The 12,639-nt window shown below is 45.3% G+C and overlaps 1 protein-coding gene across 19 annotated transcripts in view; it reads left to right on the top strand.

Annotated features, from left to right (window-relative positions):
• The window catches only part of Magi1 (membrane associated guanylate kinase, WW and PDZ domain containing 1), a 619,206-nt gene that overhangs the window by 568,998 nt on the left and 37,569 nt on the right, over nucleotides 1-12,639 (top strand). For all 19 annotated transcript variants that reach the window (XM_046452718.2, XM_058582074.1, XM_046452730.2 and 16 more), the window contains one exon: nucleotides 5,499-5,530. In XM_046452718.2, coding sequence (XP_046308674.1) covers nucleotides 5,499-5,530 — 32 coding nt within the window. The remainder of the gene's footprint in view (nucleotides 1-5,498; nucleotides 5,531-12,639) is intronic.

Below are 12,639 nucleotides of genomic sequence, written 5' to 3' on the forward strand. Positions count from 1 at the left end.
TGCACACAGTGCTCCCGGATTTAGCTCCGGGACTTTTCTAATCCATTTTGCTTTACAAAACTCTATAAAGAATCCCGTGTGTTCAGTGGCATGTGGATTAGTGACGTAGCGTTGTTGGACTGCTTAGGAGGCAACCAAAATATTTTCATTTTAAAGTACACCAAGCTAGGGACCAGATGCAAAGGAGAATGAAAACCACAATGAAAAAGTTCAAATTGATGACACGGTACATTTTTTTTTTTTATTGTGTGTCAATCTGCTCTGTATGTCACAGAGACTTCAGGATTCCCCCATTCAAAGCCTTTGGCACAGTTTTTCTTGATTCTTTCTTAATGGTTGGCAGTCTCACTTTCTTGAATCCTCGGGGACGCATTAGGTCCACAGAAGTCCAGTCTTGGTCCCAGCAACTCAGGTTTTGGTCACCTCCAGGCTGAAATGGCAGCTTTAGTTTGGCTTCCTTAATAGCTATTCCGGGCTCTCCTGCATCTCCCCTCGTCCCAGGGAGTCATAAGTCTCTACCTAAACAGGGCTTGAAAAACTTGTGTTCCTTGGGGAAAAGAAGCGACTCTTGAAACATGCAGAGATCTGCGATGGCTTGAGAGATTTAAATCTGCAATAAAGTGTCCTGCAACGTGTTGCATAGATCTTACTTAAAAAGTCAGTATAGACGTTTGTTTATTATGGTACCTGTAGGTACCTGTGAGTTACAGGTATCATAAATGCTTTCCTGGTTGTAGAAGATATTCAAATAGGTCATAAAGCCACCCATAATCCCACGAGCCAAATAAAGTATATAGCCTTTGAGTCTTTGTTAGCAAATGCCTAGGATTCTGTTATACATTTTTCATATGAATTATTTGTGCCCTACCGTTATATAATTTTACCTAGAATACCATTGTGCCGCTTAGTGATAGGAGAACACGTTCAGGAGCACAGTTTATGGTCTTGATGTTTAAAGAGAGAGATGCCTCCTCCTCGTGTTCATTGGTCAGGTCCCCGTCACTAGCAGAGAAGCTGCCATTTGTTCTCCCTGGAGGGACACCTCATTCATAGGGAACTTTGGAAACTGAGGTCCCCAGCTTCTGTCACTTCCATCGATCACACCCGGACTCACGCTTTGAACGTGCGCACTTCCCTGTAAACGTTTTCTGGGATCCCTTAGAAGTCACATTTGCTGTCATCTGGGTGCTAAGAGCAGATGGTGTCAGCCAGGGACCTTTCTCCCTTTCTTCCACCTCTTCTGAAACGCCCCTTCCTTCCCCAGGGTGGACCAGAGGGGCCCGTTAAGACCGGTGCCTTCTCTGCCCTCGGGTTTCCCATGTGATAATGTGTGGTGATGGACAGGCCACAATCGCCCCTCTGCCGCTGGGTGTACAGAGTACATTTGTCTCAGAAAAACCCTGGACGTGCCCCAGAGGGTCAGCTAATGCTGCCACCCATGACCCATCCGGAACGGGGTGCCTGCAGCTAATTCCACCCAGAGCTCCAGCCGTGATTCCTACGTCCTGGACCATCTTGGCCAGCAGTGACCCTCTGAGTCTTTTCCGTTGGGGCCTCCCAGCTGTTTTCAATCCTTCTGAATTGTTCTGGCTAAAATAAATTATAAATTGTAATAGGAGGTTTGTTCCAGCATTCATATTTATTAGATTTTAAGATTTAATGACCATATGGGCCTAAAACAAATGTTTGATTTTTTTTTTTTTTTAAAGAGCAGTCAAGTGGAGTCTCTTGATTTTAACTATTTAAATATTCATTTGTGGCTATAACCCATTTTTGGGTCCTGCAAAAAAAGGTGGGTGGCTTTTGAAAAACAAAGGTTTGGGGCAAATGGCTGACCAAGAGGAACTTTGAAGCCTTCTTCAATTAAAAAAAAGATTTTCGTATTTGTTGTCAAATGTAGCTTGGGCCAGTTGATCTGAGACCTTTTGGTCTTCCTAGAAGAAACAGACTTTAATTGTCTTTCTTTCTTTTATTAAATATGTTTTGGGTTGTTGATTGACTTTTTAAAAATGTATGTACATGCAGCGCTGAGAATCGAACCCAGTACCTCACCCATATTAGGCAAGCGCAGTATCACTGAGCCACAATCCCAGCCCCTTTCTTACTTACTCATTTTTTTTAATTAAAGTTTTATAGTCATACCTGGTAGTTGGGTTCATCGCAACAAACTCACATGCATGAAATTTGATGTCAATTCATGATCCCACTTTTCCATTTCCTTTTCCCTCTACTCTCCCACACCCCCATATCTGGTTGATTTTTGTGTAGTTAACAGTGGAAGGGTCGTTAATTGATTAATGTTTATTTTCTAATTAATATTTTATTGCCTTAGTGAGAAGTGAATGCAATATTCTTGAAAAGGAATTCTAAATAAGGCTAAAGTAGCCTTAAATTAGTGTCTCTGATCCCTTCCCCTCCTCGCTTCAGGTGAAACATCCCTGTCATGTTTGGTGGGGCATTCACCACCAAACAGCCAGGCATGTGTGGGCAACTGTCTCCTGCTGCACCTGCATTCTGCTGCTTGCTATTTTAACACCTCATTATGTTTTGGAGGCCTTAAGTGTTTTGTGGTTTTGGTGTTTTTATTGTCGTTGTTGTTTTGGTACCAGAGATTGCACCCAGGGGCGCCTAACCATGGAGCCCCAGCCCCAGCCCTATTTGGTATTTTCTTTAGAGACAGGGTCTCACTCAGTTGCTTAGGGCCTCACTAAGTTGCTGAGGCTGGCTTTGATCCTCCTGCCTTAGCCTCCCGAGCCGCTGGGATGACAGTTGTATACCACAGGCAACCTTCAATGTTCTTATCTGTCAACTGAGCTCATTTCTTTGAACCAGTGCAGAGTGTTCAAAGAACACATGGGTGGGCCACCCCACAGTTTATGTAATCCTTCCAGTGGTTTCCAGGTTTTCTGTTTGCCAACAATGCTGTAGTGAATGTCCACCTGAATGCATCTTGGATGGGATGTGCATCTCTGTGATGAGAAGGAAAAGTGCCCTTTAGTTTGGGTCTGAACATCGTAAGAGACTGGCCAGTGGATTAAAACCATCTTGCCCTGACTCCACCTACCTAGGTGGAGATTCCTAATGCATATTTTTACATGAGGTCATTAGGATCCCAGGCAGAGTCAGGTTCTGTAAAAGCTACCTGTAATGAAACCTGACTTATTTTACTTAACTTAAGAATGCTTCAGTTAGGGGGCTATCTGAATTGAACCATGCAATATAATATAATTTTGAGTGCATCCAGTGATCCATATTATTTTTATGGAAATCATATGAATATACCTGAATATGCCTAATGATTATTTTCAGATTAATAAAGAAATATCAGAATTTTTCAATTCGTTGTCTATAGGCGAAATATTTCTCCTAAGTCTTTTTTATACGTTGATATCTTTAGCAGATGAGTTCTCCCTAGTTAGAGCAAGATAATCATACCCATTTCCTTTTTAAATGACGTCACTTGGCCAAGGAAGGTGAGAGATTTAGATGTTGGAGGTGGGTTAGGTAGAAGGCTTTTAAACAGCCAGGCACGGTGGCACACACCTGTCATCCCAGTGGCTTGGGAGGCTGAGGCAGGAGGATCATGAGTTCAAAGCCAGCCTCAGCACTTAGCAAGGTCCCAGGTAATTTAGCCTGACCCTGTCTCAAAATAAAATACAAAAGGGATGGGGATATGGCTCAGTGGTTAAGCACCCTGGGTTCAATCCCTGGTACTACAAAAAGATGATGATGAAGAAGAAGGCTTTTTAAGCATTTTCCCTTATTTATCTTCACTGTCTTGGGAAGTGAGATTTATTATTTCCATCTCACCTCTGGAGAAACTGAGGCATTGAGGGGACTAGGGTGACATGCTGAGGGATGCCTGAGTTTACCTTAATTGAAAAAAGAATTATTCTTTCTAGAGTTTCCTTAAATATGGTCCTCAGACTTCTTGCATCAGATTGCCTAGGAAGAGCTGTTAATTAATACTGCAGATTCCTGGGCCCCTGAGGTTGGAGCCTGGGGTTCTGCATTTTTAACAAGGAACCTAATGTTCCTGATGGACTCCAAAGTCCCAGAGCCAGACTGTGCTGACCTCATTCTGGCAATGTGAGGAGCCTCCGTGGAGACTGTCCCCAAAGTATCTCAGCAGGAGTGATTCTTGTCACGCTTCACTTGCAGTGGGCACACCCGTATTGCTCCTCTGGGTGATTTCCTCCTCCCTCGCCCACTTCCGTTGCCTGGAATTACTTGTGCTGAACTTCTCCTGGCTCGTGGCTTGACAAGTCACTTCCCAAGGAGTTGACATCATCCCGGTACTGCACAGGAATCGCTCTCAGAAACAAGTTGAAGTTTCTTTTGCAGAATCCACAGATCCCAAGTGTATCTCTGTCACTTGGTATATAAATGGAATCTGCCTTTCGCATTCTAACCCCTGCCGGGACAGAAAAAATAAATAAATGAATAAATAAAGGTGGCAGCTTGTGAAAATGATCACTTTTGAAACCCCAAGATGTGCCTTATTTTTCCTTCTCACCTCTCTTTCTCACACTCCACTGGTGACACATTCCCTTTAAGCCTGCCCCCTAGTTGCTACTGAGTTTTCTAGAAGTGCAGTGATCACTGGTTGGTCCCCCCCCCCCCCACTTCAGCTTGTGCCCTCCCACTAAGCAGAGGGTTTGGGGACAGCTAACCACTCTTTCTCCAATAGCGTCTCTTTTTGTCCTCAGCTGTGTGTAATTTTTCTCTCTCATGTCCAGTGACATGCTTTGCCCTGGGGGGGCTGGACTGAGCCCCAGTCTTTCTAACAAGCCAAGGAGGAGGTTGGCTGGATGACTGACTGACAGGCATCCAGACAGGAGCTGATGCTCATCGGGAGGGATCCTAGACCCACTTGGACTTGGGCTCCTATTTTTTCCCTTCTTCTGGCAAAAAGAGCATCCGTCTTTGTTGTGGTGTTGAGCTCATCCAAATCAAGAAGGCGGCTTCTCTTCTAAAAGACAGAGAGGAAAAAAAAAAAAAAGACAGAAATGGAAAAAATTTTTTTAATTTTAACCATGCTCTCCTTTGAAACTAAATATATACCCCTTCCTCTATTCTGATTGGTCTGCTTCCGTTGACAAGTGGATCGCGGGGGAAAGGAAAAGATCCTGGACTTAATTGTAAGTTAAGTCTCTCTTAATCCAGAAGAGCATTTGAGATTCTGTCCGAGTGTTCAATTTCCCAGGCCGCTGAGGTCTGTGAATTTCTTTTCCAAGCCTCCAGGCTGCTGCAGTACAACTCAGCATAGCTAATGCAGATAGATCTGCCTGTCGCCTCCCTCCTCCCTCGGCTTTGATTCGATATGAACAGCCTGGTAACTCCGATGCTGGGGAAAAATCTGACTTAACTCTGCAGATGGCTAGGTTGCCATGAAACACCTGGGGATTGTTCTTTAAGAAAAAGGTAACATTTATATGCTAATGATCTCTTCCCCCCTCCCCTCCTTTTTTTTTTTTTTTTTTTTTTTTTTCTTCCAGGACTGCCCGTTCCCAAGAAGAGCCCAAAGTCGGTAAGGACTTGTCAGCTACTTGGTGCTTGTTTGGGGGGTGGGGGTTGGCGCGGGGGGTTGGGGTGGGAGGGTGTGCTCCATCTGGCTTCCCTTGGCTAAATGCATTTCGGAGACGGGAGCCGGTGGCTTGCTTTGATTAAGTTCTGGGGATCTGTTTGGTATAGATGGGGGTTTGGGCTTATCTTGTAAACTGTGGGGGATTCGTGGGCAAAGCTGCAGGAGCTGAGATAAAGGATTGCATGTGAGTACCTTCACTGTGCAGAGGGATCACAACTCTCCTTCCAGCAGATGAGTTTCAGAGCAGGGTTTTAACTTGCTACATACAAATGCTATTGTTTCCTTTTGGAAAAAGACTCCACCTGCTCCCTGGGTAGCATTGCTCTCAACTGGTGTTTCCAGCCGGTTCACATGGCTACTCATTCTCTTCCAAAGCTTTTTTTTTTTTTTTTGGTGCATGGATTGATGACTTATTTACAAATTCTAAAGCCCGTAGGTTTAAGGAAGGCTTCCTTTGCCCGTGAGCATGTCCATGCTCGGGTGGAGCAGGTTTCGTGGCCCCAGCCCTGAGAATAAGACAGTTCCTAGCTGTGGAAATGCCCTTTGTTGTTTGGCTGGCTTTAGCAGCATTATGCTGCAGGTATAGGATTCTTAAAAAAAAAAAAAATCAATGTTTTGCTGTCCTTTCTAATCTGGTTTCCCTGAAGATGCATTACCTACTTGACACGTTAGCTAATGGCTTGGAGGTTATGGTGTTTGGGCTTGGTGGTCTGCTGCTTTTGCTCCGGGGGGCACTAACAACAAATTAAAATGCTACTTAAAAATTCAAAATCTGGAACTCCGTGTAATTGATCGGCATGGAAGAGGCTTCCCAGTTCATTAGCACTGGGATCCAGAAGGGTGACTTAAAAGATTTTGGGGGGACGGGCAGATTTACAGCTTCGTGCATTCTCCCCCGGGGGGGGGAAAGAAGGACCTTTAAAACTTTGCATGCTTCCAGGGCTGGGCTCAGTTCTTCCCAACTGTCTCTAAGAGTGGTGGCGCCAAGCAGAAGTTTATTAAGACGGGAGAGGGAGCTTCCTGCATCCCCGAGCCCCACTCCTAAGTTCTCCAGAGAGAAAAACCTGCAGTCATTGATGTGATTCCCTTGGCATAGTGCCATGGTGATGGGGAAGGGCGACTTCAGGGCTGCTGGCACTGTCAGTCTGTGTCAGGCAGGGATGGGCTGGTCCGTGTCCACACTGGAGCTCCAGAGACGCTAACGCGTGTGCATGTGCGCATGTGTGTCCCCCTGTCCCTTGCCCGTCGTCAAAAACCCATTTGGCCTTCAGAAAAATAGAAGTGAGTCTGGAAGACGTGTCTCCCGAGCTCAGGTTGGTGCAAGCCGTCTTTTTCTCCCCCCCTACCTGCAGCCATGCTGGGCTGAGACATGGGTTTATTTTAAACACCCTGCTTAGCCCAGACAAGAAGCCTACTGGGGACACATAGCAGTGTGACACTGGTGGCATGACCAGAGGCAGCCAGGTGTCCCTCTCTGTTTGGCATCCTACTTACATTTACTGGGCACAAGGATTTTTGAAATCCGGGTGCATCTCATCTTCCCCATAGTGTTTCAGAATTACCTGGGGAACCCCCAAAGGGTCTCAAACAGGTACAGAGCCTGCATTCACCAACTCAGTGGGCGCCCCCACCCCGGAGCCAGTTTATTTTGCAAGAGCCATGTCATTAGCAAGCAGCCAGCCAATTACTCGGGCTGCCTTCCTAGGGAAAGAGCTCTCTTAACGGCTTTGGCCACAGTCTGCTGGCTCTTAATTACCACGGGGCCACAGAGTGGTGGCTGCCGGGTTCCGAAAGAACAAACCCCCACACTTGAGGCTTGTCCTTCCCCGATTCCGGTGCCAGCCCAGGGATGACGGTCTGGGCAGCATTGCTGGTCCACTCTGGCAGCTGCTGCAGGAATTCAGGGGCTGTCAGCCAAGGTGTGCTCTTGGCAGTGGAGCTTACATCTGTGATCGGTGGGAGCTCTGCACAGGTGGGCGGGAAGCCCTTTCCCTCTCCCAGTCGGCATCTCAGTGATGTCCTGCCACAGAGACAGAGGGGGATGGGATTTTTCTGGTGGGGGATCCACAAGGAAGCTGGATGCCCTGGGACCTGAAAGTCACTCGGGTTGGGACCGACTGGGCCAGTTCGGCAGGCTGCATGATCACAAGCCTGGGTTGTGACTCGCTTGGATTTGCCAGCAGGTCTGCGCACGTGGTTCTGGAATCCAGGACGGGGGGCTTGGGGGTTGTGTTTTTCTTAGAGGTTGCTGGCTTGATCGGTTTCCTCGTGTGATGGACAGCTTCTGCGTGCTTTCACACCCCATTTCTTTTCTTTTTTTAATGTTTGCAATAATTAGTTAGTCTTTATTAGAGCAGAATGTCATATTCTCCCTCCTGGGTATCCCTGTAAGCATTTTTTTTTCAATTTTTTTTTAAGTTGTAGATGGACACAATACCTTTATTTTATTTATTTATTTGTATGTGATGCTGAGAATTGAACCCAGGACCTCGCACCTGCTAGATAGGGGCCCTACCACTGAGCCCCATCCCCAGCCTCCTCATAAGTTTATTCTTAATAAGCTGCTTCACCCACTAGATTGAGTGTGGATGTTGAGTTTGTGGTTTATAGCCTCACTGGGGACAGTGACTATGTCTTAATAACATTGTATTCATTTGATATCTGAACTTCCATAATATCAGGGATTTCTCTGCCAAACAACAGAAACAAAAAATAAGAGATATTTGCCGTTGGGTTTTAGATCTCTCTAGAAAACAGATTCTCTGGCCCAACTTAGTCATCCTGACTGCAAACTTACTTAACTGGGACTGTCAGTCTGAATCACACATAAGGACGTTCTGTCTGAGAATTTAAAATGACCAGTGTCACACCAGACCCTGTGTTTTAAGTCACATCACTTGGATTTTCCTCCTACTTCCTTTTTCAACTTTTTCTTTCTCTGTTTCTTCATCTGCCCAACCACCCCTCCATCCGTCCATCTATCCATATGTACAGTCATCCTTAAATACATTCATCTTTGATTTACTTACCCACCCATCTGTTCATCCATTTATTCCACATACTAGTATTAAGAACCTATCAAAACCCAGGCATGGTGATGCACTCCTGTAATCTCAGTAGCTCGGGAGGCTGAGGCAGGAGGATCGAGAGTTCAAAGCCAGCCTCAGCCACTTAGCGAGGCCCTAAGCAACTCAGCAATTAAATATAAAAAAAGGACTCAGGTTTGGTGTGAGGCACTAGAAATGCAATAATAATAATAAATACGATGCTCGATGGTTGTGGCATTGCTCTTTTTAAAGCTCATAGGCAAATAGGGTCTTGATTACTCCATTCATTGAAAAGGGCTTCATTGTCAGAGTTCCCCAGAAAGTTGTATGCATTCACTCCATCAGCAAGTGTTTACCGAGTGTCTTCTACTACCACACCCAGTACAGGTTTTCAGTGGGAATTGAAATAGGAAATACTGCTTTCATGGAACTGGTGAGAGTAACCACATGAACAGATCTTTACCATGAAAATTAAAGTCTACTGAGAATATATTTTGAGAAGTCAGTGTGGCAGAAGTCTAACAGAGACAAGTGTACACCTTATGAAAATTATTCCACTCTCAGTCACAACAACCAAGTAGTCACACAAAGTCAGGAGAAGATGAAATTCAGTGCTGTGATGGAGCTATGTTATACTTTGGAGTTCCCTGGCAGCCTGAGTGATATAGGAAACCAGATTATTTACTTAGCTATTATTGGATAAAAGAAAGTGTATAAAGGAGACAAGTCTTCCTACTTATACAAAAGCTCCTTACACCTAGCTTTCATGGAGGGACCCTGGATGGCGGGCAAGGAGATGTCTTCAACTTCTCTCTAGCAAACCTTGCAAGATGAAAGTAATAACAGCAGGCCTCTGTTCATGGCACTCCATCTCTTTTTCCTTCAAAGGGATGCTAAAGGAAAACCAGTCCTTGAGACACAAAGACGGTAGAGAACGTGCACATTGAGCGATTCCCACCTGAATCATTCAGTTTTATGAATCCTGCCTTTTTCACTCTCTCCAAGTTGCCATTCAACCTTCTCTCCACTCCCCCTCCCCCAAGGCCACGTGTCTCACCAGCATGGCCACGGATCCCATCACCGGATCCCATCACCATTCCCCAGGGAAGCAGAGAGACTGGTAAATGGGGGATGGCAGAGTAAGTTTACCCAGGTCATCCCCCCCCCCCGCCCCCCGCCCTCTCCCCTCCCACACAGTTTAGCTCAGATTCAGGTTCTCAGGGGAGAGCCCTTTGGCGCCCCCTAGAACAAAGACAGTGCATTTTTTTTCTTTTTCTGGTACCAGGGATTGAACCCAGGGGCACTGGGCCACTGAGCCCTACCCCCAGCCCTGTTTTATATTTTATTTAGAGACAGAGTCTCACCGAGTTGCTTAGGGCCTCGCTTTTGCTGAGGCTGGCCTTGAACTTGCGATTCTCCTGCCTCAGCCTCCCGAGCTGCAGGATCACAGGCGTGCGCCACTGCGCTTGGCATAGTTTTGGATTCCATTAAAACGTGGCATTGGGAAAAGTTCGTCTTCATATCCAGTTGGGACTTCTGCTTTTCTTCCTGCACTAACTCCTTTCATTTGCCTTTTGGGAGAAAGTCATTTAGTTTCAACCCATCAAAAAAATGATGACAGAGACCAAAAAGCAAACAAACAAACAAACAAACAAAAAACCCAAGAAACAAACCAACAGGACACAGAGCCGTCCTTTGCTGGGTTTTGGATCTGAGTCTCTGGTTTTCATTCAACCTCCAATGACATTGACCTCATCAGCACTTGGAATATTTCCTGTTGTCCATGTAAATTGCTCCAGTGGCCTTGGGTCTTGGCAGATAAGTGAACTGTAAATAATTTTGCTTTAAAATGGATCAATTTGTCATTTTTTAAGCCACATGAATTCTTTTCATCATTTAAGCGCCTAAGTGCTGTCTGTATTCATCTGCTCTTCCGAGCAAATATTTTCAGTTCACTTTGTAAGTACCTCCATTTCGAAATCGTTCTGCGAAATAACCGATCGGTTGATTTCCCCCTCCCATTTCCATTTCTACAAACCATTGCATTTTCCCGATTGTCCTGGCCCGACAGGAAGCAGTGTGAGGGTCGTTCACTTTGGGGGAGGATGGTACGGTTCTGTCTTAGTAGGTCTTATGATACAAGATCAGGTCCACTGTGTGGCTAAGGACTTTTATGGAGGTTTTAAAATTGAGCCCCTTTCCTTCTCCCTAATTTGCTGTGATTTGAGACTCAAATCAAATTCTTGCTTCAAAAATATTAGCATGGCTGGGTGCAGTGACGCATGCCTGCAATTTTTCCGTCCCCAGCCACATGGGAGGCTGAGGCAGGAGGATCCCAGATTTGAGGCCAGCCTCAGCAACTTAGCAAGACCCTCAAAAGGGCTGAGGATGTAGCTCAGTGGTCAAGCATCCCTGGGTTCAATCCCCATAACAACAACAAAAAAAATAGTGGCAGTACTTGGTATTGCTGTCTCTCAAATTCCAAGCATTTGCTGAAGCTGGAGACGTGGAGGGCAGGAACTCTGTTTGTAATACACCCCCTTCTTCTGTCCCCCAGGGGACTGCAGGGACAGCCTCCTCATTGGCCTGCCTGTTCCACTGCTTTCCCAGGTCAGCTCCCTGCCCAGGAGCCGGACCAACATTGTGGAAGTATGTTGGCCACTTTAGATCATGAGTGGGTCCCCATCTTCCAAGCCAAAAGCCAAGGGCAGACTCCCCGCCATTGTCTGGAGGCACCTGCATTAGTTGGCCTCCGAGTTCATCTTAGACCACCCCATTCCCCTGCCGGGCAGGGCCGGCCTTTCTACCCTGGGGACTTAGAAGCTGCTGTGTCTGTTAGTTGAACATTCCTCCACAGGTTCCTGGTACCTTGTATCTGAAGGACATTGCAGTGTGCAGTTTTCAATACAGGAGGGCCATTCGGCTAATGTCCACCAGTACACATACAGTCACGGGCATCAGCTACATGTTCAGGTATACATTCCAGGAGGAATGTATATTATTTACCCACTGTGCCCCCCGGGCTCCAACACAGGCACAATCATCAACACATACTTGTTGGTACAGTGAGTTTGTTGCAGGTTAGTCAGAGGAGGGCCTCGGATAATATTCTGCCATCGGTGTACCAGATGCTTCTGTCCAGCATGTTTTTAATATACACAGGGTCCCTTTAAGAAGCTTGAAAGGAATTGGGGTGGGGTGCGAGCCTGTGATCCAAGTGGCTCGGAAGGCTGAGGCAGGAGGATCATGAGTTCAAAGCCAGCCTCAGCAAAAGTGATGCCGTAAGCAACTCAGGGAGATCCTGTCTCTAAATAAAATATTAAAAAGGGCTGGGGATGGGGCTCAGGGGTTGAGCACTCCTTGGTTCAATCCCCTGTACCAAAAATAAAATAAAAGTTGGTGTCTCACCTAAGAGAATGAGGCAAATGACAATCACAGTAATGCAAACCTGATCCCAGGCTGTCACTAGTTCAAAACTGAATTTACTTTCAAGTCCCAAGTCCTTAGGGAGGTAATCTAGAAAAGACATACAAGTTAACTTTAATTTTGGGATATATATATATATATATATATATATATATATATATATATATATATATAAATGTAGCTTTTCTTTTGAACAATCCAGGGCGTAACCAGATAAAAGACAGCATCATAAATAATTAGCATGCTTGCAGAAAATAAAAATCATATTTGAAAATTTTACAAACACACAGAATAGTTAAGTATATATATATATATATCCCAGAGTGCCAACAAGAGTTTCGATACTGAATGCATTTTCAAATCTATTTTCAAATGCATTTTCAAATCATTTAAATGATTTTGAGATGGATCATAAAGTTAAGTCTTACCAAAGAAGAAATGTAAAACTCTTCCAGAATACTCTGTACTTAGCCCACTAATATGCCATTTGTATATGCCAGTCAATGGCAGTTTAGTGGTGGCACAGTTTGGAGAGCACATTCTCACGATGCACCTGTACTTCTCTGCCAAATAGAGGGA

Source organism: Marmota monax, unplaced genomic scaffold, assembly GCF_021218885.2.
Source record: "Marmota monax isolate L192 unplaced genomic scaffold, Marmota_monax_Labrador192_F-V1.1 WCK01_AAM20220418_F8-fsc00042, whole genome shotgun sequence".
Taxonomy (NCBI): Eukaryota; Metazoa; Chordata; class Mammalia; order Rodentia; family Sciuridae; genus Marmota; species Marmota monax.